Raw genomic sequence first — 23,702 nt, 5'->3', positions numbered from 1 at the left:
TACCAACTGAGCCAGCCGGGCGCCCTCCTGGGGGACTTGTGTAGGGTCCATGAAGGGGGCCATGTTCCCTCGTGGCCCCTTCAGGCCACCAGCTGGGACAGTGTCTCACAGGCTGCCTGAGACCACATAGGTGCCTGGGGCCATGCTCAGCATTGGCTTTGCAGGAGGCAGTGGGGAGAAGCCCACCCATCCACCCACCTACCCACCAAACCCGGTCTGAGGACACTCCTAACAAAAGTCTGGACAAGGAAAGTCTCTGTGCCACAGGTCATGCCCAAGCTGGCTTTTGAAGGATGAATAGGAGTTTGCCAGGCCAACCATAGGTGGACTAGGAGAACAGGTTTTCCAAGGAGAGGAAAGGCAAGTTCCCTGGCTGGGGGAAAAGATGGCAGAATGATTGGGAAGGAGAGAGAGAAGAGAAAAAGGAATAGGGCAAGGAGAGAGAAGCGTAAGACAGAGCAGAGGGCTTGGATCCAAACAGACCTGAGTTTGAGTCTGGCTGTGTGTGATCCAGGGTGAGTCTTTGTTCCTCCCTGAGCCTCAGTCTCCTGATCTGGAAAGTGGGACAACAGTGCCCCCTGGTGGAGCTGCTGTGGGATTAGCGACAATGCGGTTTAGTTCGGGATGACTGTGTGGGGAGCACTAGCGGCTGGCACATCGTGGTCCACTTCTGTGTATCTTCTGCGTCTCACGGGGCCTGGCACGCCGCTGCCTCGCAGGTGGGTGGGTGGCAGCTTGAGGCTGCCGAGGGGGCTGGCCCCAGAGCCTTTTGTAATGTGCCCCCTGGGCTTCTCCCTGTCAGAGAGGGGAAGGTGTTGGCTGGAGCACTCCAGGCCATGAGGGAGCAGGGCCAGAAATAGGGGACGGGAGTGAGGTGAGTCGTACTAGCACAGGGTCCAGTACTGTCATGATTTAACATTTTGATCATCTGTTCATCGTGACTCTCTTTGCATGACTCTTGACATTTTATTTATTTTTATTATTTTTATTGTGTATTTATTTTTTGAGAGACGCACACACACACCGAGTGTGAACAGAGGAGGGGCAGAGAGAGAGAGAGAGAGAGGGAGACACGGAATCCCAAGCAGGCTCCAGGCTCCGAGCTGTCAGCCCAGAGCCCAACATGGGGCTCGAACCCACGAACCGAGGGATCATGACCTGAGCCGAAGTCAGATGCTGAGCCACCCAGGCGCCCCTGACTCTTGACTTTAAAAATATATGTATTATACTAACCTGATTTTTCTGGATTCCTGAGTTTGAGGGTCCCCCCCCCCCGCTTTGATTTTGTGCCTGAGGCAAGGTCCTCACCTGCTGCACCCTAGCCTGGGCCTGGGACGGACACTTGGGGTCCAACAGACCCATGAGGAAATGTACCAAGCACCCCAGGGACAAGGCAGGGAGCCCCAGCGCTGCATGAAATTCTGCCCTTAGCGCCAAGGATGACTTATCTGTGTGCTGAGCTTTTACAAACTGATTTCGAAGACATTAAACAAGGCGGCGGGGGGTGGGGGGGGGGGCAGGCAGAGCAGAGATTATTACCCCCTTTTATAAGCCCATGGGAGGGAAACCCAGCGGGCAAGGTGGAGTCAGGGCTAGAGGTCCCGACTTCCAGCCCCCTTTTTTGGGATGAGGCCGTGAAGGCCCAGGTTAGACAGATCGCCTGGGGGACATTCCACCCCACCTGGGGGGGGGGGGTGATGGGCAGGGGCCTCTGGCACCCGCAGTCAACGCCCTCTTCCCCTCCCACACGGGTCTCCAGGAGGATGGCCTTCTAGGACAGCTCAGCGACAGCGCCGAGGACCTCAGCTTGGACTTGGGGGCCCTTCAGGGCAGCGAGTATCTCCAGGACCTGGGCCTTGGGGCCTTTTCCCACAGCCAGCCTGGGGAGGCCAGGGACAGCGGCCCCCCCAGTGAAGAGGCCGGAGGAGATTCGCCCTTCTCCAGCTCGGCAGAGTCCCAGGGCGGGCCTCGGAGACGCAGCTGGGAAAGGTCTCGGAGCTGCTCCGAGAGCTGGCAGAGGTCAGGCTTCCGCGACGCGCCCCCAGGACAGGGCGGGGCCTCGCCCCTGCAATCTGCAAGGGGGCGGGGCGGTGTCTGCAGTGTTGGCGGAGGAAGCCCCAAAGACCAGCTCCCCAGACACACATGCGTCCCGCACACACAGCCTGTGAGGGCGGACGAGCCCGCGTGCCCGCTGAATAAGCACGCACGACCCCGAGACGAAGACCGTAGGCTCGCGCGGCAGGTGCACACACGGGCCCGTGCGCACCGAGCGAGCGTACCCGCCCGCAGGCGTCCGTGCTCGCCCCGCTCCAGCCCCTACATAAAAGCCTAAATGTGTGAGGTGTCTGGTCGCGCATGTACGCACCGAGCCACGGATGCACTCGTGATTAGAACACAGACGTGTGCTCGACTCCACACACAGCAGCAGCCCCACACAGTGGAGGGGGGTTTGACCCCCCCCCCCCACCCCGCACCTGCCTCCCTCAACCCCTCCCAAGTCACCGCAAACAGACATCCGGTCTGGGTAAACATGATGTGTCCTCCGTGCAAAGGTGTGGACCTACCTGCAGAGTCCCCAGCAAGGCTCCCCCGACCTCTCCTCCCATATGGGGAGACTGAACACCCCCCTATACCCTGACCACTCCTCCCTGCCCCCCGGGAAGGATGGCCCACAGGTCCCCCCAAGCCCCTGGATGTGGAGCTGGGGAAACAGCCCTGTGGAGAAGACACACTGAAGCCCTGCCTTCCTCTCTTCTTCCGCCAGGCTCAGCCTCCAGGCCGCGGCTGTGAACGAGGGGCCCTGTCTCCCTCGGACGCTGGCTAGCCTTGCTCTGAACTTGCCGGGAGAGGATCTGCAGGCCTGGACCCAACAGTGTCTGTCTGGGGGTGCGACCCCAGCAGAGCACCCAGGCAAGGTGGGTGCAACCCATGACCACCCTCGGGACCACAGCTTGGGACCCAGGAGCCAGCGCGGCGGGTGGGAGGGAAGAGGTTCCTTACCTGCAGCTAGTGGGACTTACCTGTCACAGCGGGGTTGTTCATGGGGCCGCCCATAACCGGGGAGTCACTGAGTCCTGAGATTCCAGCCCAGGCCTGAGCGTTCTTCATTGGGGTGGGGTCCACAGTAGGGGATCCTCGGTCACAAGTCTAACCCATGGTCTGGGACGCTGGGGGGATGTCTCTGCATCTCTGCAGCTGGAAGGAAGCCCCGTTGGTGACCGGGTAGATCTCGTCTCAGGTCTGGGACTCCAGCCTCAGGGCTGTAGCCTGTGGCTGAGGCATCTTTGGCCAGGACCATGACCTGGGGAGAAATCCCTGATGGGCTGACATCCGGAGCTCAGATTTCGGGGCTCCAGCCCTCGGCTGCTGCTGCGGGGATCTATCCCTGTGCCCGGTGGCCGAGGCAAGCCCCCGCCCACGGCTGGAGGATGGGGCTAGGGACCCTCTATCTGGGGAGCTGGCCTGCAGTCCGGGCTGCCTCCCTGGCTTATCGAGATGCCTATTCCCCACAGGAATGTGACAGCCCTGAGAAAAGAGTGAGGTCACGGTCGGTTCCCGTGTCCTTTGATGAGATCAGCTCCCTGGAAATCTCTCCGGCTTTGGAGGTGCCCACTCCTGCTGTTCAAGGTAGCCCAGCCTGGGGGGGTTCCCTCATTCAAACCAAGAAGGGTAGGGGAGTTCTGCTGGGGGACTCCCTGGATGGGACCCCAGTTGGGCCTGAGAGTTTGGGAAAGGGCTGCTGGTGGAGGGGGCTTAGGGGCAGGAACTGGGGCCCTACTCCTTGTGGGGGGTGGGGCAGAGGGGGAGAGGCCTCCGGCATCTGCCCCATCCTTCTGGGCCTCCAGCCAGAGTGGACCGCACCACCTCAATGCCCTCGCTCACCTAGGGCTCTTCTGTCTCTGCCTCTGTCCCCTCCTTCGTCTCCCTCGTTATCTCTGAATCTCTGTCCTAAGAGCCTGTGTCTCTCTGCTGTCGGATAGACCCAAAGTCTAAACCCAAAACTACCACTTTTCTTTTTTTTTTTAATTTTAATTTATTTTTTGTAATGTTTATTTATTTTGGGGAGAGAGACAGAGACAGAGACAGAAAGAGACAGAGCACAAGCAGGGGAGGGGCAGAGAGAGAGGGAGACACAGAAACCGAAGCGGGCTCCAGGCTCTGAGCTGGCAGCTCAGAGCCCGACGCGGGGCTCGAACCCACAAACCGCAAGATCTACCACTTGCTAGAAATCTCTGAGCCCTTGTGGCTTTCTCTGTAAGAAGGGAGCAATGAGCGTATCTCCGGGGGGCTACCTGGGGCTTCACTGAGCACACCTGTGCACAGCACTTGGCATACAGTAAGCACTCCTGAGACACGGGGCGGGGGCGGGGGGGGGGGGCGAGGGAGGGACAGGGGTGCGCTTCCAACACTGGATCTCTGCCCCCTTGGTGCCTCCCCTCCCCGAGTGGCAAGCCCCCTCTGGACGGTCTCCAGTTCCGCAGGGATGGGTCAGAGGGGGTCCACACAGGGCCGGCCTGCCCCAGAGCCCCCTGACACCTATGCCTCCTGGGGTGGGGGCCGCTTCCAGGCCTGGAGCCGCCGGTGCTGGAGTGCATGGAAAAGGACCACGTGGAACCGGATCACGTGTGAGTGTCTGCCTCGCGGTGGGGAGGGGACCCCCAGTGGACCGCCAAGGGGCCAAGGCGGGGGTCCCTCCCAAGCCCCCCGTGACCTCGGTCTTCTCTCCCACCCCATCCCTCTCCCAGAGGAGAGACCCAGGCCCCTCAGAAAGGTTCTCACTGTGGCATCGGGGGAGGGGCTGAGCCCCCCGGGCAGGGGCTGGATGGGGACCTGGGGACCGGCTGGGCAGTCACAGCGCGTCTTGAGGGATGTGTCTACAACCAGGGCGACGGTGCGCTGTTTTTACACACTTCCCCCGCCCCCTACCCCAGGCTGATTGTCCAGAAGGTGCTTCAGGAACTTCGACAGTACCACGGGTGAGTGGGAAGGGGGACACGCGTGAGGGAACGGGGCTGGGAAGACAGACCAGACGTGAAGGACAGTGTGGGGAGAAAGCCTGCGGGGACGGGTGTGGACAAGACGGGGAGATAGGGGAGAAAACAGGGATGGGAGAGGTGGGGGGAGGAATGCACGTGGGAAAGGACAGGGGACATGTGGGGGGCGGGGGGACCCAGCCCAGAAGGTACCTGTACACAAATGAGAAACGATGCCTCTTTCCCAAGACACTGCCATTTGCTAGAAAGTCTTCCTGACGTGCTGATTTTGTTTGGCCGAGAGGCGTTACCCCCCCCTCTGCTGGGAAACCAGTCACAGTGACCGTGGATAGAGCCCACAGTGGGAGGGATGGTGGGGTCCTGGATGTGGCTCCAGGGCACCGGAAGGTGGGGGTGGGGGGAGAGGCAGGAGATGGGACATCTGGGGAAGGAGGGGCTGCCGACCCACTCATCTGTCCCCTCTGACCCTGCAGGGCCCGACAGAGGGCTCGCTTGTCAGTGAGCCCTGGAGAAGCCCACTCAAACCTCACCTGGTTTGAGTTCCTGTCTGAGTAAGTTTGCAAGTGGGAGTTTCAGGCTGGGGCCCCGTCCTGGCTTTGCGCACATCTACCAGTGGCCCTCTGTGCAGGACCCTAAGCTGCGGGCGGGAGGTGGGGTCCCCCCCCCCCCCGCCATCCTCTCACTGGAACTGCCAGGGCAACGATGGAGGTAGGGGCTGGGGAGGCGCCTCATACACCTTGGAGGGCAGAGGAGGACTTCCGGGAGGAGGCGACGGCTTGAGCTGGCTTCCGATGGAAGAGTAGGGGTTCACCAACACATGGGGAGGAGGACGGGGGCAAGAAAGGGGTGCCTTCCCGGGGAACGGAAAGGCCTAAGGAATGGTGTCAGGGTGGGGCTGGGAAGAGGGAAGGTGAGGGAAGTCAGCAGGGGTCAGATCACCTCTGAGACTCTGGAGCACCGCTCTCTGGTGATTGGTAATGGCGAGCACAGACTGGGCTGAGGGGAGGGCAGGGTCTGCAGACTGGAGGTGTGGATCTCCCTCCAGTGGATAGATTCCGCAGGGGCTGGGTGTGTTTGCTGCTGACTCAATAATTACCGTTGATCCTTGAACAACACGGGTTTGAACTGCGCGGGTCCACTTATCCGTGGATTTTTTTCAATAAATACTTGTACAGGACCCGAAATGTATTTTCTCTTCCTTATGATTTTCTTTTAAAAAAAAAACGTTTATTTATTTTCGAGAGAGAGAGAGCGAGTGGGGAAGGGCAGAGATAGAGAGGGAGACGGGGAATCCGCGCAGAGCCCCACGCAGGGCTCGAACCCGCGAACCGCAAGATCATGACTTGAACTGAAATCAAGAGTCGGACGCTTAACCGACTGAGCCACCCAGGCGCCCCTCTTCCTTGTGATTTTTGTAGTAACATCTTCTTTTCTCTAGCTTGCCTTATTGTTAGCACACAGTACCCAATACCCATAACACATAAAAAATGTGTTAATTGACAGTTTACGTTTTCAGTAGCTAAGTTGTGGGGGAGTCAGAAGTTATATACGGATTTCTGACTGTGCAGGGGGTTGGCGCCCCAACCTCTGCGTTGTTCAAGGGTCAACTGTATTCATCAAATGAGGGGGTGCCGGTAATCCAGGAGAGGCATGACAGTGAACCGGGGCTGGGATGTAAGGGGGAAGAGGAGAGCAGGATTTGAGAGATACCCCAAAGGAAAAATGGGCAGGATTCGTAGGCTGATCAGAAGGTGGGGCCGCGGGTGAATAGCAGGGAGGAGGCAGAACTGGACAGAGCCAAGATTTCCAGCCTGGGCCCGCTGAGGGACCCCAAGCTTGAGACCATGTTGCAGTCCCCTCTGTGAACCCGGCACCCCCATCTCCTGGAACTTGGTAACCATCTGTGTTTGTTGAGTGAATAAGTGATTGAGAGGAGGGAGGAGAGAGTGCGGGGACCACAGAAGAAGCGAAACAGGACGAGGGGGCCGCGGGGGACAAATTCCACGTGGGGTCCAGGAGCGACCTGGGCCTGCCGCCCCTCCCTGTTCATCTTTCCACCCCTTAGGAGCGAAGACAGTGCCAGCAAGATTGAGCGGAGTGACAGGAGCACCAGGGTGAAACGCAGACTGAGCTCCCTCCGCTGTAGAGTCACCAGGCAGAAGGAGAAGGTCAGGGGGTGCCGGACCGGGGTGGGGGTGGGTACCCCGTCCACCTTCTCCACATTGTCAGGTTGCCCCTGGCCCTGGAGCCCTGTGACGCCAGGGAGATCCGAATGCGCGGGGCGTTCTGAGGTTCGCTTCTGTCCCCCACAGGGGAAGAGCCCAGCACAACCAAAGGACAAGGGTCAGGATGCTAGAGAGAGGAAGGAATGCATCCATGGGCACCAGCTGGCCCAGGGGACGTTCGTCGGCCACTCCAGCTGTCCCCTGTGCGGCAAACCCTTCCTGAGCTCTGGTGAGTCCGGTGGCCCCGCCAAACCCTCCGGATGGCAGCCAGTCTCTCAACTTTACTGCCTCTAAATCTCTCTCTCGTGGCCTCCTGTGCTGGTTACTCCCTCAGCCCACTTCACCCCTGCCAAGTGGAGGCTCCCTGGAGAGCACCGGGGGCCTAGGGGCAGGGACCTATGGTTACCTCGGTTTTTTGTCGTTGCAAAAATCCTCTGGCAAAATTCTGACTCAGGCGGTGGGTTAGCTAGGGCTGCCTGACAAAATACCACGATCTGGATGGTTCGAACAAACAGAATTGTACAGCAGACGCTTGAACAACGTGGGAGTTAGGGACGCTGACCATCCCACCCCACCCCCACTCTGCAGAGTCTATATACAACTCTTAGCAGTATTTTGGCACAACAAACTAACTCCTCCTACCCCTCCCGAGGGGGTGAGTAGCCCCCCTTTCCCCCCCTGGACTTTCAGTTTAATTTTCTATTAATTTTTAAATCTTCATTTATTTTTGAGAGGGAGAGAGTGTGTGTGCGAGCGGGGGAGGATCAGAGAGGGGGACAGAGGATCCGAAGCGGGCTCCGCACTGACAGCAGAGAGCCCGATGCGGGGCTCGAACTCACGAACCTCTAGATCATGACCTGAGCCTAAGTCCAACGCTCAAGCAACTGAGCCCTCCAGGTGCCCCTAGACTTTTAATTTTAGAATCACAGAAAAGTGGAGAGAGCAGAGAGGGTCGCTTTCTAACTTTCCTCCCGGTTCCTGCCATGTTAGCATCACCTGTGACCACAGTACATTTGTCATAACTTAGGAACCAACATTGGTGCAGTAAGTTTTTAAGTTTTTTTAAAAAATGTTTATTTATTTTTGAAAGAGAGAGAGAGAGAGAGACAGAGCATGAGTGGGGGAGGGGCAGAGAGAGAGGGAGACAGAATCGGAAGCAGGCTCCGGGCTCTGAGCTGTCAGCACAGAGCCGGATGTGGGGCTTGAACCCATGAACCAGGAGATCATGGCCTGAGCTGAAGTCGGACGCTTAACCGACTGAGCCACCTGGGCTCCCCGGGGGCAGTATTATTCATCAAACTAGATTTTCCTCAGATTTCACCAGATTTCTTCTTCCACTCAGGTTCTCTCTGTTTCAGGACCCAACTCAGAATACTGTATTATCTTTAGTCATCCTGTCTCCCTAGTTTCTCTGGCCTGTGAAGTTTCCTCAGTCTTTCTGTATTGCTCGTGACCTTCACGGTCTTGAGAAGTATCAGCTGGGTTTCTAGTATGATGTCCCCCATCTGGGTGTGTCCCATGCTTTCTCATAATTAGGGTTATAGGCTCAGGAACCTTCTTGCCTCCTCCTATCAGGGGATAAGTGCTAGCGACACAACACCCCTGAGGATATTAACCTTCACCCCCTGGTTAAGGTTACACCTGCCAGGTGACCGTCTTTTCCCTTTCCCTACTCTGTGCTTTGGCAAGAAGTAACTCAATGCAGCATACTCTCACGATGGCGGGAATCAAGGTCTGCCTCCTGGAGACAATTTTTAGGACAGATCTTTGAGATCACAGAAGATTCGAGTTTGTGTAAAGGAAAATATGTGGGGTGCCCTTAGCATGGTGCCTGGTACGTAGGGGTACGTAGCGTCCATCATCATCACCCTGTATCGTCGAGTTAAAGCTAGCGTCGAAACCACAGACCCCCAACCATACCCCCATGCCTGTGTAAGGAGGCCTGTGGGGCCACAACGGCCGTGACTCGCTCCCAGCAGGCTGAGAGTACCCGCCCCCGCCAGGTTTAACGAGCCACAAACCTACCTACCGCTGGAGGCATTCAAAGCCAGATGTTACTATCTGTCCCTTAGAGGAAACAGCCCCACAGGAAGTTCCGCAGAACAGGGAATGAGTCACGCTCCAGGTAATTACGGAGGGCAGGTCTCCAGGGGTAAAGCGGAGATGCTTTCCCAGAGACCAGCCCCGCCGACAGAACACCATTCCGGACAGTCTTGTTAATAGCCTTGACCTCTGAGGTTCCCCATGGCCTGACCCCGCCTACCTCTCCACTTTTGCCCACATACACCACCTGCACCTTGCTCATTCAGTGCTGTTCCCGGAACTCCCTCGGCCGCATAACTCTTACTCACCCTTTAACCCAAAGCCACGGCCACGTCCCCCAGGAGGCCTGGATTGTGGATTAGGCGACTGTATCCGTGTCCGAGTGTCTCTTAGGGCAGTTGCTGTTAGCCGAGAGGACATTGGCAATATCTGGAGGCCTTTTTTTTTTTTTTTGGTCATCAGAACTGGGGTGCTACTTGCATCTAGTGGATACGGGCCAGGGGTGCTGTTCAACATCCTCCAACACATAGAACACCCCCCGACAACAGAGAACCATCCAGCCCCAATTGCCAATAGCTCCAAGACTGAGAAACACTGCCACAGACTCATGTTCCCAACGTCTCCTTAGCTCTTAGCAGAGTCCCTGGCCCATGACAAGGACTTCATAAATGCAGAGCGGTTGGATACATAGAAGAAAGATAAGAGATACCTTTCCTTTTTGCCAGGCTCTTGAGGAAGTTGGTGTCTACGTTTAGGGGAGAACTGTATCAACCTGAAGGTTTCTATATCCAAGGTAGCTATAGAAATAAGGATCCTGCCACTTTTCCTGCTTAAAATCGTCAATGGCTCCCCATTGCCTTTGGAATAAAGTCCCAAAGTCATAGGAACTCTGAGAGTGAGCATTTACACATCCATTGAGACCTCAAAAGCACCTGTGTCAGGGCTTCTGACCTCTGAGGAAGCACGTCCCCGTGCTTCCGGAACCTCCAATTTCCTGGACGTGCTCCCTCTCTTGACCATGATGCAATAGACTTCAACTGCAGGCAGGTCGCTTGGGGACTCTGCTACCCTGTTTCTGAACTGAGGGCTCTCGACCACAGATTGTGGGTGTTTTGAAGTGGGTTTGGCTTGGAACGATCTCGGCTTGGTTGGCCAGCTAGAACCTTGGGCGAAAGAGGTGCTTGGCTCCTCTCCTGGTTACTGCCCCACTGCCACACCAGGGGTGGGCCTGGGAAGGGGTGGGGCAGCCTCAGAGCCCGGATGTCTGATCGTGCCCGGGGGAGTGCTGACACTGGGGGAGGGGAGGCATCTGGCATTTTTTTCTGGTGTCTACGAACACCTGTGTGTGTTGGGGGGGGGGGCGGTCTGGCTTGTATTTTAGACTCTGGACACTTGTATGGGGGTATCTACTAGTATCTGTGTCAGAGGTATCTGGTATGTGGGGGGAGCCTCTAGAAGTTTCTGAGTAGGGTTTTTGACACGTTTCTATCTGGGGGTGTCTGATGGCTCCTGGGTGAAGATGTCTGGTACTTTGGGGGTGATTTGGCATGTTTTTCAGATTCTGAGTCGTTTGGGGGGGGGGTAACTAACAGATCTAGGTAGGGTGTCCGACCTATTTGGGGTACCCGAAAGCATGTTTTGAGTATCTGATGGCACCTGCCTGGGTGTCTAGTATGAGTTTTGGGTATCTGGACAGACCCATGTAGGGGTGTCTGGAACGACTTGAGAGCCATATGGCTTTTTCCCAGACTTGTCTAGCTTTCTGCAATCCACGCTGCCCCTTCTTCGCAGGTGACAGACCTGTTCGGTCCATTTCTTGTACCCTGTCCTTAGACTCCTCGCCCTGGGCCTCGGTCCCCTGCGACGTCCCCCGGCGCCCGCCGATCCCCGGTTCCAGGCACCCCTGATTCCCTCAAGATGCCCCCCCAGCCCCGCTGACCCGCCCCCACAAGGATCGCCCTCACCCTCACCGCAGGGACCCTCCCTGTTCGGTCCCGGGGTCCCCCCTCCCTGTTCGGTCCCGGGGTCCCCCCTCCCTGTTCGGTCCCGGGGTCCCCCCTCCCTGTTCGGTCCCGGGGTCCCCCCTCCCTGTTCGGTCCCGGGGTGCCGGCGGAGGACCCTCCCCGCAGCTCCAGCCTCAGCCTGAAGCAAAGTCCGCGCGAGCCACGCCCCCTTCCGGGCCCACGCCCTCTGACCCGCCCCCCGGGGCGGGCACGCGCGTGCGCAGCTCTCCCGCGCGGCTTCCCACTTCCGGCCCCGTGCGGCGGGCTGCGGTGGATCCTAGGAGGCCGGGCGGCAGCGGCGGCGGCGGCGGCGGCGGAGGCGGCGGCGAACGGCCTGCGGGGACCGGGCCAGGTGAGGGCAGCGGGGACCGGGCCAGGTGAGGGCAGCGGGCCGGGCCCGAGGAGAACGGAGCTCGGGAGGGAGGCCTCGGGCCCCGGGAACGCGCCGTCGAGCCCCGGGGATGGCCTGGGGCGCCGGACCCCCGGAGCTGCTTCAGCCTCGGGTTGGGCCCCCCTGGAGTCTTCCAAACCGGAGGGCGGGTCCTGCCGTTCAGGCTGCCCCTTCAGTGCATGTGGGCTCCAGCTGGCGAAGGCAGAGGTGCAGACGGTGCCCGCCGGCGCCATCCGAGCTCCAGCCCTCGGGCGGTGCAGCCTCCCCCCAGCTCAGGTCTCCGGGGTCCAGGTTCTGGAGCGCCCGGGGCGGGACTGGGGATATAGTGATAAGCATAAACAGTGACCAGCTCTGTGGTGCTTCAGGCCTCTGTGCAGAACTCCCTCCGTGGGGCGGACGCCCTCCGAGCTAGAGAGCGTCTGGGCAACAAAACTATACCAAGAATGTGTGCTTTGGATCATCCTCCAGTTCCTTATGGAAGAATTTTAGATGTTGCGGTGCTGCTTTCTTTGCAGGGATGAACGAGAGGCCCTTGATCTTTGCATGGTCTGTGGTCGTTACCGTCCCCCGATCTTTTTTACCTGTTGCTCTGTTGGGATGGAAGCCTTAGAAGAGATGGCTGGCGCAGAGCGTAAAAAGTTTTCTTGGTGGGCGGGGGGTCCTCTTTAAGTTTTACCGAGAAGTGAAGGACATAGCTCTACCCCCTTCGCCTCATTTGGGGAGAGTGGAACTCCATCCAGCCAAAAGCCTTAAAGGGCCTTTTTCTGGTCGAGGAGAGAGAGTTCAGGACAGCATAAACAGCCCCATGGCCTCGGGCAATTTGGAGATGATTTTACAGGTGATACATTGCATATCTGGCTGGGTGAATGGTTAACCCTGAAATTGTGTGGAGAAGTGCCAAGAGCGCGGGCCTGAGTGTGAAGTCAGATCTGGGCTGTGGTCCCAGGGCCGTCACATTTTAGCCCTGTAACGTTGCTAAGCCTCAGTCTCCCCATCTTTAAAATGGGAATAAGTATTGGTTAGCGATTTGACCAGACAATACGGGTAAAGTGCATAGCAGAGTGCCTGGCTTATGGTGAATATTCAGTAAATGTTATTTATGCCGTGTATATGTGCATGCCCCCAGACTTGTATTTTGAGGTTGACGATAATAAAGAGCCTGGAAAACGCGAGCATCTCAGTTGTTGTTTGGACTGGGTCAAAGTGTATACTTTATCAGTAGTTGGCTATTCTCTGGGTCAAGCCCTTTTGAGAAAAAGGTTGTTCTAAAGGGAATAGGAGCATAGTGCCAGAAGGCATAATAAATGCAGTTCTTGTAAACATAATTTGGGGGTTTGAATAGCTTATTTCATTTTTAAATGGCATGCACAGAGAAATGGAAAAAGCGATTCTTTGATTCTTTTCTTTCTCTCTCTCTCTCTTTTTTCCCTAAATTGACTTTACAATGCCCTCACTTTGAAAGCTGAAGTGGCATGTACATTGTTTCTGGTGTAAGCTGTGTTATAATTTTCATTCTTGTCACACAGTAGCAATTACCGCTGGCCGCAGGGCCATTACCCTTGTCACCAGCCCCTGGGACTAGGGCTGTGGTCACCAGCTGTGCCTCCCTGGGTGTTTACCTACCACATGTTTAGCATATTTCTGATCCTTGTGTCAAGGTCTCCTTTCTTCCTCATTCATCCTAAGTCCCGTTTCCATTTCTTCAAGACTTTGAAAACGTTTTCATCTCGGCTCTCTCAAGTAATTTAAAACTCAGAGACCTTTATGAAGTCCAAATAGTTTGTTTCTTTGTTATTTATTAGTTGGGTTTTACTTCTCCCCTGAAAGCGGTGGAGAGCTGCCTGCCGTGTTTTGAAAACCCTTTCTCCAGGTGCAGAACAATTCCGGTCACAGCTCCGCAGCTGCCCGTAGGAATTTTCTGGAGGAGGAATGTGACTGTTGGGGGGAGGGAGCAAAGTGATTAAAATAATGTCCTCAGTGGAGGGACCCCTGCTGCTGTGCTTCGTGTTTGTTGTTAAAATTGCCCGTGAGTGTAAAACTCAGCCCGCTTGCTTCTCTGTTTTTGCTTAGTTTTCAACTGAGTATAAAGTTGCAGTTGGTTATGTTCAAAGTAGCAAACACACCAGCTGATTTACATCATATCTTGAAATCAATATTCTAAAGATTTAACGTATCCTGTGTGGTTACATTTTAAACTCCTATCACTTTTTTTTTTTAATTTTTTAATGTTTATTTATTTTTTGAGAGAGAGAGATAACACGAGCAGGGGAGGGGCAGAGAGAGGGAGACACAAACTCTGAAGCAGGCTCCAGGCTCTGAGTTGTCAGCACAGAGCCTGATGCGGGGCTCGAACTCACACAACTTCGAGATCATGAATTGAGCCAAAGTCAGATGCTTAACTGACTGAGCCACCCAGGTGCCCCCTTTTTCTTTATGTAACAGCTTTATTGAGATGGAATTCGCCTACCATAAAATTCACCCTTTTAATGTGTGGTAAATTATTTAGTGGTTTTTTTTTTTTTAAGTTTATTTTGAGAGAGAAAGAGAGAGTGCACGGGTGAGGGGCAGAGAGAGAGAGAGAATCCCAAACAAGCTCTGCACCATCAGCGTGGAGCCCATTGTGGGGCTCAAAATTGTGAACCTTGAGATCATGACCTGAGCAGAAATCCAGAGTCGGGTGCTTAACTGACCGAGCCACCCACCCAGCTGCCCCCTTCAGTGATTCTTAGTACTTTCCCAGAATTGTGCAACTGTCACCACTATCTAATTCAGAACGTTTTATCATCTGGTTATTCTTGTGGGTGAGTTTCAGGAGGAGAGAAAGGCAAAAGAAAGAGGTGGCCTACGCAGGGGCTCCATGACTCCATTGCCACATGGGACAGAGGGAAGGAAGGACCACATCAAATTACTTGGCTGGAATCCAGCATGTTCCTGTGCATAAGGACAACTAGGCACTGTTTATGGATAACTCTTAGTTTGCCGAGATGACCTTGCAGAGCACAAGTGAATTTAGAAAGAATAATAAATCGTGAAGTCGTCCGCAGCAGGGGCCAGTGTGCTCACCGGTCCCCACACAAGACCGAAATGGATAGTAACTGACCGGACATATTGTAGAGCAAAAAACCAGTGGTGGACCGGTGGGTTACAAAGCAGTGAGGGAGCCAGCTCTGTGGCACTCATGACCCCAGGATATGGTCAGTGACGGTCCTTGCGATCTTTTGCAGTGGCCATTTGGAGGCTTCTCATCAGAGAAATGAAAGAGAGATGGGGAGGTGGAAAAATTGAGACCCTCCTATGTACTGTTGACGGGGCTGTAGAATGGGGCAGCCACTGTGGAAAAACCGTCTAGCAGTTCCTCCAAAAGTCACACAGAATTACCATATGATCTCCAAATTCCACCCCTAGGGAATCTGCGCCTAAGGGAGGTGACTATATAGGCCCGCACAGAACAGGCACACTCACAGGAGCGTTATTCACAACAGCCAACCCAGATGGCCGTCCCCTGAACGGAAATGTGAAATGTGATCCATCCATTCAGTGGAATATTTTTCACCCACAACAAAAGAATGACATTCGGCTACAGGTGACAACACGGATGAGCCTTGAAAACGGCATGCTGAGGGAAAGAAGCCAGTCCCCAAAGGCTGCGTGTCTTATGGTTCCATTTATGTGAACTATCCAGAATGGGCAAATCTGTAGAGACCAAACATAGAGCAGTGGTTGCGGGGGGGGGGGGGGGGCCGGAAAGAGGAGCACCGGGAGTGACAGCCAAGGGGCGCAGGGTTTCTTGCGGGGATGATGAGAATGTTCTAAAACCGTGGTGATAGATACACAATACTGAATATACTAATAGCCATCCAGCCTTACCCTCTAAAAGGGTGAGTTGTGTGGTACATGAATTCCATCGCAGTAAAGCTGTGGCATAAGAGAAAAAGGAAAAGCCACGGGATAAGAACTAGAAGCACAGCGGAAATGGTCACGGGACAGAATTGTAAGGAGTGGTTTGAGACTAGGTGGCTAGAAATCCAACGGGGCAGGATCAGAAAACCCTAAAGAAAAAGGGAACATCGCTCCAACACAAATAGCTTGGGTTGGATTGTTGACGCTAATAGATTCTTGCTTTCCTAAAGTTGATTACAGACCGCTCCCTGTCACTGAGTCCCGTGTGCCATCCGTTGTGACGAGGGTTGAGGCAGAGATGTGGGGTCAGAACGGGCAGGAAAGTCCTCTCTCTCCTGAGGGGCGGGGGTTAGGCCGAGACTCAGCAGCAGTGACAGAGGGGGACGGCATGTGTGAAAGGCAGAGTCGGGAAAGACGTGCTAGCCAGGAAGCGCTGAGATGGGCATTTTGCAGGCTGGGGTGTTACCCTGGAGGACTTTATGGCCCTTGCTTGTCAGTGGGTGGAGGCTAGCTTGGAAGAGGCCAAGGCTGGAGACGGGGAGGCACGTTGGGAAATGACCTTGGCCTAAGCAGGGACAGTGGGGAAGAGGTCAGACTCGGGTCTGCTCAAAGGTGGGTGTGTCAGGGCTCATGTGGCGGTGTGGGAGAGAGTGTGATGTAGGTGACTAGGCGGGCAGCGGGCCCTGAGGTCATCAGCTAGGGGAACTCTTCTAACGCAGCCGGGGCACCCGAGGCTTGTAGGTGCTGTTGGTATGACCAGTCTGGCCCTCTCTCAAGTATATCTTGTGCTGGAGAGGGGGAAGCCGTGTGCCCTGCCCTCCAATCAGAGCCTCTCCCCCCCCACCACCCACATCCACCCCATCCCAAGGCTTCCAGGGTCTAAGGACGGTAAGAAAAGTAGGCCTTGATGAGCATCAGGGGCCCTGAGGCTGCACTCCTGTGAGATGGAGTGGGGGCGGGGGGGGGCAGTACTCACTCCCTGCCCGAGGTTGGAGGTAAGAGGGAGAGAGGCAGACAGCCTGGCAGCTGAGTGATGCAAAACCCATCAGAGATCAAGTGTGACTGGAGAGCCGTGGTCTGATTAGTGTGCTCGTGGGACCAGAGGTGGAAGCCCTGGGAATTCTGGTGCTTTTCTGTCCGCTCTGAGCAGGAATCAGCCGCCCTCGGCCTCCCCGCTGTATGTTCTGGGTGGAGAGTTGTGGCCTGGGGGACCGGAGGGCCGCCTGCGTCTCTCCTCCGTTAGGTGATTTATAGCCCACCTCTCCCCCCACGCCGATGTCCCGAAAACGTCCTAGGTGCGGTAGGCAGGACGAGGGCCCCCGGGTCACCCCCGAGATGGCAAATATGTGACCCTCTGTGGCAAAAGGAACTTTGCAGGTGTGACTGAGGATCTGGAGATGGATGAGCCCGGGTTACCCAGGAGGGTCGGGGTGAGAGAAGGAGGTGTGACGGTGGAAGCAGGGGTCAGAGGGAGGTTGGAAGGGACTCGCTGCTGCCCTGGAAGATGGAGGAGGGGCGGGAAGCCAGGTCGTGCAGGTGCCACTCGAAGCCGGGAACGGGTTCTCCCCTGGAGCCTCCAGAAGGCGGCCGCCCTCCGCCTTCTGCCCTCCAGCGCCCTCGGGGAATAGTTTGTGCTGATCTCGGCCAGGCCAGGGTTCCCGGTCCTTTGGTACAGCAGCCGTGGGGGACCCCCTACGCCCAGTGTCCATCTCCGTTGCTTGAGAGCCCAAGCTTCTCATTTGACTCGGGACCCGCCCCCAGCCCTTTCCAGCACTTCCTTCTACTATGGAAGTTTCTGGCGCTCCGGGCTTTACTCAGCGTTCTGCAGGCCTCCCTCAGGCCACTCTGGTTTCCACTTCACGCACGCACATGTACACACGTGAGCGCCCAGAGCAGGAGGGTGGCAGCAGAGGGCTCACGTCGGCTTCCGAGGCATCAGAGATGCTCCGTGAACACTCTGATCCTCAGCTCCCTGTCTGTCAAACTAGAAGCTTAACAGCCTCCTTAGTTTGTAGGGTTGGAACTGTCGTGAGGGGCTCAGCAGTGTCATTCGGTACCAGCTTCCGGGGTGGCAAGAGTGAACACAACTTAGCTCTTTCCTCCTCCTCCTCCTCCTCCTTCTTAATCTCAGAAATATATATACTTCATTAACAGTGCAGAAAATACACATAAATAAACAGAAACAATTTTTAAAAGTGGAGGGCAGCCACCGCGGCCGGCTCTGGAAGTTTGAGGGTTAATTATAAGTCACATCTTGAAAGTTAGTGCTTTCACCAGTGTCATTAGCTCCACCCGGCTTATTAGCAGGAAGCTAAAACCTCCCTCTTCTAGAATGTTCCCAAAGGTCTGATCCCAGGGAAGGCCCTCTGGTCCCCTGCTTGCTGGGACCTCCCTGCTGTTCACAGAGTCGTCCGTTCTGCTGCTGCTTTTGAAAACAGGGATATTATAATTCACATACCATAACATACATCCCTTTAATGTGGATGATTCAGTGGTTTTCAGTATATTTACAGAGTTGTGCAACCATCACCACTCATCACCCCACACATTCTCATCACCCCAGAAGGAAATCAAGTACCTATTAGCTGTCACTCCGCATTTCCTTTTCCCAAGCTTCTGGCGACCTCGACTCTACTTCCTGTCTCTAGATTTGCCTGTTCTGGACGTTTCGTATATAAATGTGGGGTTTTTTCGGGGGGGGGGGGTCTTTAATGTTTGTTTATTTTTGAGAGAGAGGCAGGGAGACACAGAATCCAAAGCAGCCTCCAGGCTCTGAGCTCTCAGCCCAGAGCCCGATGTGGGGCTCGAACCCACAGACTGCAAGATCATGCCCTGAGCCGAAGTCCTAACGCCCAACCGACCGAGCCACCCAGGTGCCCCTCATATATAAATGTTTTTAAGGTTCATCTGTGTTGTAGCCTGAATCTGTTTTTTAATCTGTGGCAACATGAGCATTAGAAGAATGGTGATATGGGCCACGCCACTGTGTGCACAGACTGCCCCAGGGACACTGGCCTGTTTTAATCTGTTGACCTGATGGGAGTGTTTTCTGCCCTGTCTCTGGTGATGTGGTTGGCTCCATGCTCTGGGGGCTTCTTGGCCACTGCCTCCCCATCTGGATCGTCCTTACACTGTCCCATAAATACTTAAGTCAATTGAACAACTGATCTACAGTCAAAATAAGCAGAGACAAGAGGTAGAGTGAAATCTGATGGCCTTCTAGTTGGTAAAACTAACCAAACACCGAGTAACTTTGTCCTTGAAGATTTGCCAAAGTAGGTAGCTTTCCATTGGTCTAGAAGGTTCACCACGTAGATGGGCCCAAAGATAGGGGCTTCTGGGACTCTATAGTATGTTTGGTTTTGACCATGACCACAATGAAAACTAATGTTTTACGTTGTAACCTTGTAAGCATGGGTAAGCAAGCGTGCACACACACACATACATATGTGCATGTGCGACGGGATCCAAAGTTTTACTAAATACTCATCTTTATTAGTCATGATAAACTGGCATATTCTGTTGTTTTATGTTTTTAGTTTTTATTTCTTTTTAAAATTTTTTAATGTTTATTTTTGAGAGGGAAAGAGAGAGCAGGGGAGGGAGACACAGAACCCCAAGCAGGCTGTAGGCTCTGAGCTGTCAGCACAGAGCCCCACGCAGGGCTTGAACTCATGGACCATGAGATCATGACCTGAGCTGAAGCCGGACGCTCAACCGACTGAGCCCCCCCAGGCGCCCCTCCTGTTGTATTTTGCAGGAAGCTGTTTCCCCAGCTCGCTAAGGGGTCATGATCCTCAGTGTCAGAACGCTGCCTTCAGATCCCAACACATACGGGAGGAAAATGTTCAGCGAAGGGTGTGGCACTTGGCGACACAATTAATGGCTGTGACTTTTAAGAACTGTACTAGTTTCTCAGGACCACTGTGACAGATTGCTACAACCTGACTGGCTTAAAATAACGAATGTATGCTGTCACAGTTCTGGGGGCTAAAACTCTGAAGTCAAGGTGTCTGCAAGGCCGCACTCCCTCTGAAGGCTCTAGGGAAGGGTCCTAGAAGGCTGCCCAGGCCAGACTTCCTTGGCTCACGGCTGCATCACACCAGTCTCTGCCTTTATATTCACTTGGCCTTCACCTCTGTGTGTGTTTCTGTGTCTGCGTCTCCCTCTGCATCCAAATCTCCCTCATTGCCTTGTACAGACTCCAGTCTTTGGATCTAGGGTCCACCCTTAATCCGGGCTGATGGCATCTCGAGATCCTTAAGTTAATTCCATTTGCAAAGACCCTCTTTCCAAAGGAGAGCACGTTCTGTGAGGTTCTGGGTGGCCATGCATTTTGAGGGGACCATATTTACCCCACCACAGGGCCTCCTATTTCTAGTGAGTCGTAAATGAGAGCTACAGATACTCATTTCTTAGATTCTTTACAACACAGTAACTTCAGGTATCGTAAAGTGAAAAGTAAGCGTTGAACTTCGGCCCACTCTTGGGAACCCAGTAAGTGAAGAGAGGAAATAAGAGATCTTAAGGGGAGCTAGTTTCTTGCTTGAAAAGCTTCCAAATCTGAATCTCCTGTGAATATCATTTGCTATACGGCATAAACAGGTGCCTGAGACTACAGTATGTCACTGTTTGCTTGTGTGCCTGTCTCCATATACCCTCGTCTTTCCCCATGCGTTCAAAAACCACCTGCATCAAATACAAAAGTCTTGTCAATTTGGAGAGGAAAAAACAGTTCCCTCTGCCTGGCCCTGCACCTGGCTGACATAAGTATGTGTGATTGCTTTCTTCCCGACCTTGAGACATGAAATACATTAAAATATATTCAAGCTCACACCGTTGCAGTACTAAAAGGAATACTAATGAAGGTCTTTGCAAGGTTTTGGAATTTTCCTAATACACGAGCAGGTTGCTGACTTAACGTTAATAGTTCTAGCCGGCGCTCTTAGCAGTGTGGAGATCTTGAGATGCTCAGAAACCAACCTCGTACCTGTTTGCTACCAACATAGGCTGCTTCAGGGCTCTGGAATTCAGTAATGACTTCACGCAGTTAATCTGCTTCATTGCTTCCTTTATTCCATTCCCTTCTGTGTGTCAGGGATTAAAAATGGGTGCTTCTTATGCCACATGAGTGAGCCCTGCTGGGTTGTTGGAATAGGCCTTCCCTTCCAGAACAATCCAAACAGATAAGGTAGACCGGGGATCAGCAGACTTTAACTCTAAAGAGCCCAATAGTAAATATTTTCGACCACACAGCCTCTGTCTCGGCTGCTCCCAAGAGCAGCCCCAGGCAACAGGGAGACAAGATGGGCATGGCTACGTTCCAATAAAACTTTATTCACAAACATAGGTGGCTGGCCCTCAGGCTGGAGTTTGCCCACTACTGCAGAAGACTCGTGACTTTTACCATTCTGGTTCTAGGGTTGCGACTCTGATTTTGTACATTTGGTGAGGGACACAAGTGAAGGGGACAGGGCATCTTCTCAGCTGCAAGTTTGCACTGGGAACTCCTTCAACACCCCTGACACCATTTCTGTTGTCCTTTTTACAGAGATGCAGTGCCCTTGAATAATTCCCCAAGCCACTGAAAGCAAACAGGTTTTTTCTGGCATGGTATTTGCATGTTTTTCTTTCCTGCCTTCCGCCTTTAACAGAATGCTTTTTATCTGGTGAAAGAGAAACCCACTGGGCTCGGTCCAGTGTTTGATTTCCTCTGTCCTCCTTATAGCCACCTCTGCTAACATTTGTTCTTCATCCCCTGAATAAAAGTGTTTTTTTTTTTTTTAATAGCTAATAATAATGTTAGTTATCCAGAAATCTTCTGGAAGATTTCAGAGGTGCAGTGGCAACACCTGAATTAATCTTTTCAAAATCCTTTGTTTTCATTGAAATGTTTTGCAACCCACGTCATGTTGACTTCTGTACAGTCCGTTGAATTAACGTGATTGTTTAAAACACCAAAGAGGAAACCAGGCTGCCCTTCCTGGCCAGGCCTGGGGGAGTGGGAGGCATTGTTTTGCTGGGGCCCCTACAGTTCAGCACCTGGCCTTGGACCCAGGTCACAAGAAACACTCACGTGGCACATGGCTTTTCAGGGTCTGAACAGTCACCCATGGATGATGCCGAAGTTCCACCGAGCAAAGGGGAGCTGGGAGTCGCGCAGGGCATCCTCCCCACATCCTTGGTTTCGCACACTCTTTGTCAGATCTAGTTCTCTCTTTAAGCAGTCACCTTCCAGCCCTGACCCCTCTGTCCGTCTGACCAGATTGGCCCCTTCTTAACCCCACACCGCTCATGTCCATGTCATCCTTTAGGAGTGATCCTTCCTAGTTCTCTCGTGGTGAAATGTTCCAGACCCACCTGCAGGCAGCTGGCCCCTGTGTACTGGCTAAACTTGTTCATCAGAATGAGTCAGAACACCCGGTGGAGAGGGTTTTTTGTTCCCGCATTTTCATTAACCATCCTCGTTAATTGCGAAGGGCGTTTTGAGGAGTGGGCGCCCAGAGGCAGAGGCGGGCCCCTCCCAGACCACCCGGGGAGCGCTGGGGAGCGCTGCGGAGCGCTGCGGAGTCGCCTGCCTACTGGAGCCAGTCTCCTGATGAAGCTAGTAGGTCCTGTCGGGCCAAGAGCTGCCAGTAGTGAAAGAGGACAGAAGTTCCTAAGTGCTGCCTGGGTTTATCTTCCGTCTTGGGGAATGCCAGGTTCCAGGGAGAAAATCTACATCCAGGAGGATTGAGTAGCAGCTGCTCTGAAAGTCAAGTCTTCTGCAGCCCTAGTTGTGCCTTTAAAAAACAAACAACAACAAAACATTTTAACCATTTTCAGTGTCCAGTTCAGTGGCATTCGGTACATTCACGTCGTGCTACCATCCGTCTCCAGAACCTGTTCATCTTCCTGAACTGGAACTGTGTCCCTGTTAAACACTGACCCCCCCACACACACGCTCCCAGCCCCTGGCTCCCACCATCTACTTTCTGTCTCTAGGGATGGATTTCTCTAGGGACCTCACAGAGGTGGAGTCAGACACAGCGTGTCTCCTCGAGCCGGGTTTATTTCACTGAGCATAATGCCCTCAAGGTTCATCCACGTTGTAGCAGTTGTCGGCACAGCCTTCCTTTTTATTTTACTTTTTATTTGTTAAACCTTATTCATTTGTTTATTCAGTGAGAGGGTGGAGGGAGAGAGGGAGGGAGACAGAATCCCAAGCAGGCTCCACACTGTCAGCGCAGAGCCCGACGCAAGGCTCAATCTCAGGAACCGTGAGATCATGACCTGAGCAGAAATCAAGAGTCAGACACTTAACCAACTGAGCCACCCAGGTGTCCCTTGTTATTTCCTATTTTAAAAAATTAAATCGTCCTATTGCTTCTGAAGTGGCTGCTCGTCGTGGTTCTGATTTGCATGTCCCCAAGGATGAGTGCTGTTGCACATCTTCTCGGGTGACTGTCGACCATCCGTGTTATCTTCTTTGGAGAAATGTCTGTTCAAGTCCTTTGCCGACTTTTGAATTGGGGTGTTTCCTTCCTCATTGAGTCTTGAGGGTCCTCTGTGCTCATTGCGTCTGACACCGTGGAGCCTTGCACAAACTGAAAAGCCAGCTTCAGTTACCTGCCACCTTGGACATCCTGGGGCCTGCCACCAGAGGGCTGGCATCTGGGAAGGAGGCGGGAACACTGGCATCGCAGGGCCTGCCAGCCGCAGACCAGCCGACTCCCCATCTGAAGGGTGGGTTTATTAAAGAGGCAGCGTGAATCATTAGGAGGAGGTCGGGCCCCATCAACCTCCTTCCCTCTTCTGATGACAGATAGGTAGCCCGGTTGAGCAGGGAGACCAGGGGGAAGGTGTGGAAGCAAGAGGCATCTAAGCGGGTCCCCCACGATGTTCTTGGGGCAGGATGAGAAGTGCTCGGGCGGGGGGGGGGGGGGGGGGCGGTCAGGGTAATTCTGAGCTAGCCGTCCTGCAGCCAGACTCATAACTAGCGAGATGAAAGTTCCCAAAGGGTGTTAATTAGAGCACCGCGGTCAGCCTAGAGGGAGGCCACTCCTGGGTTCCATCCTCTGCTCTGCCCTGTCATTTACTGTGTCATTTAGAAAGATAAAGGTGTGTAAGGTTTAGTTATCAAAGCTGGAGGTGACAGCTGGAGGGC

The 23,702-nt window shown here is 54.2% G+C and overlaps 2 protein-coding genes across 2 annotated transcripts in view; both read left to right on the top strand.

Annotated features, from left to right (window-relative positions):
- Window positions 1–11,294, top strand: part of LOC122233190 (rho guanine nucleotide exchange factor 18-like) — a gene marked incomplete at its 5' end in the record, with an annotated part of 28,900 nt that extends 17,606 nt beyond the window's left edge. Inside the window, 9 exons of the mRNA XM_042964855.1 lie at window positions 1,760–2,019; window positions 2,765–2,915; window positions 3,513–3,627; window positions 4,568–4,625; window positions 4,932–4,976; window positions 5,468–5,545; window positions 7,060–7,162; window positions 7,307–7,448; window positions 11,096–11,294. Coding sequence (XP_042820789.1) covers window positions 1,760–2,019; window positions 2,765–2,915; window positions 3,513–3,627; window positions 4,568–4,625; window positions 4,932–4,976; window positions 5,468–5,545; window positions 7,060–7,162; window positions 7,307–7,448; window positions 11,096–11,169 — 1,026 coding nt within the window. The remainder of the gene's footprint in view (window positions 1–1,759; window positions 2,020–2,764; window positions 2,916–3,512; window positions 3,628–4,567; window positions 4,626–4,931; window positions 4,977–5,467; window positions 5,546–7,059; window positions 7,163–7,306; window positions 7,449–11,095) is intronic.
- A 25-nt stretch (window positions 11,295–11,319) lies between these two features.
- Window positions 11,320–23,702, top strand: part of ARHGEF18 (Rho/Rac guanine nucleotide exchange factor 18) — a 55,382-nt gene continuing 42,999 nt past the window's right edge. The window contains exon 1 of the mRNA XM_042978064.1: window positions 11,320–11,617. The gene's annotated coding sequence lies outside the window, so the exon portion shown is untranslated. The remainder of the gene's footprint in view (window positions 11,618–23,702) is intronic.

The sequence above is a fragment of the Panthera tigris genome, chromosome A2, assembly GCF_018350195.1.
Source record: "Panthera tigris isolate Pti1 chromosome A2, P.tigris_Pti1_mat1.1, whole genome shotgun sequence".
NCBI lineage: Eukaryota > Metazoa > Chordata > Mammalia > Carnivora > Felidae > Panthera > Panthera tigris.
Note: the sequence above shows the minus strand (reverse complement) of the source record. Positions and strands in the feature narration are given on the sequence as shown.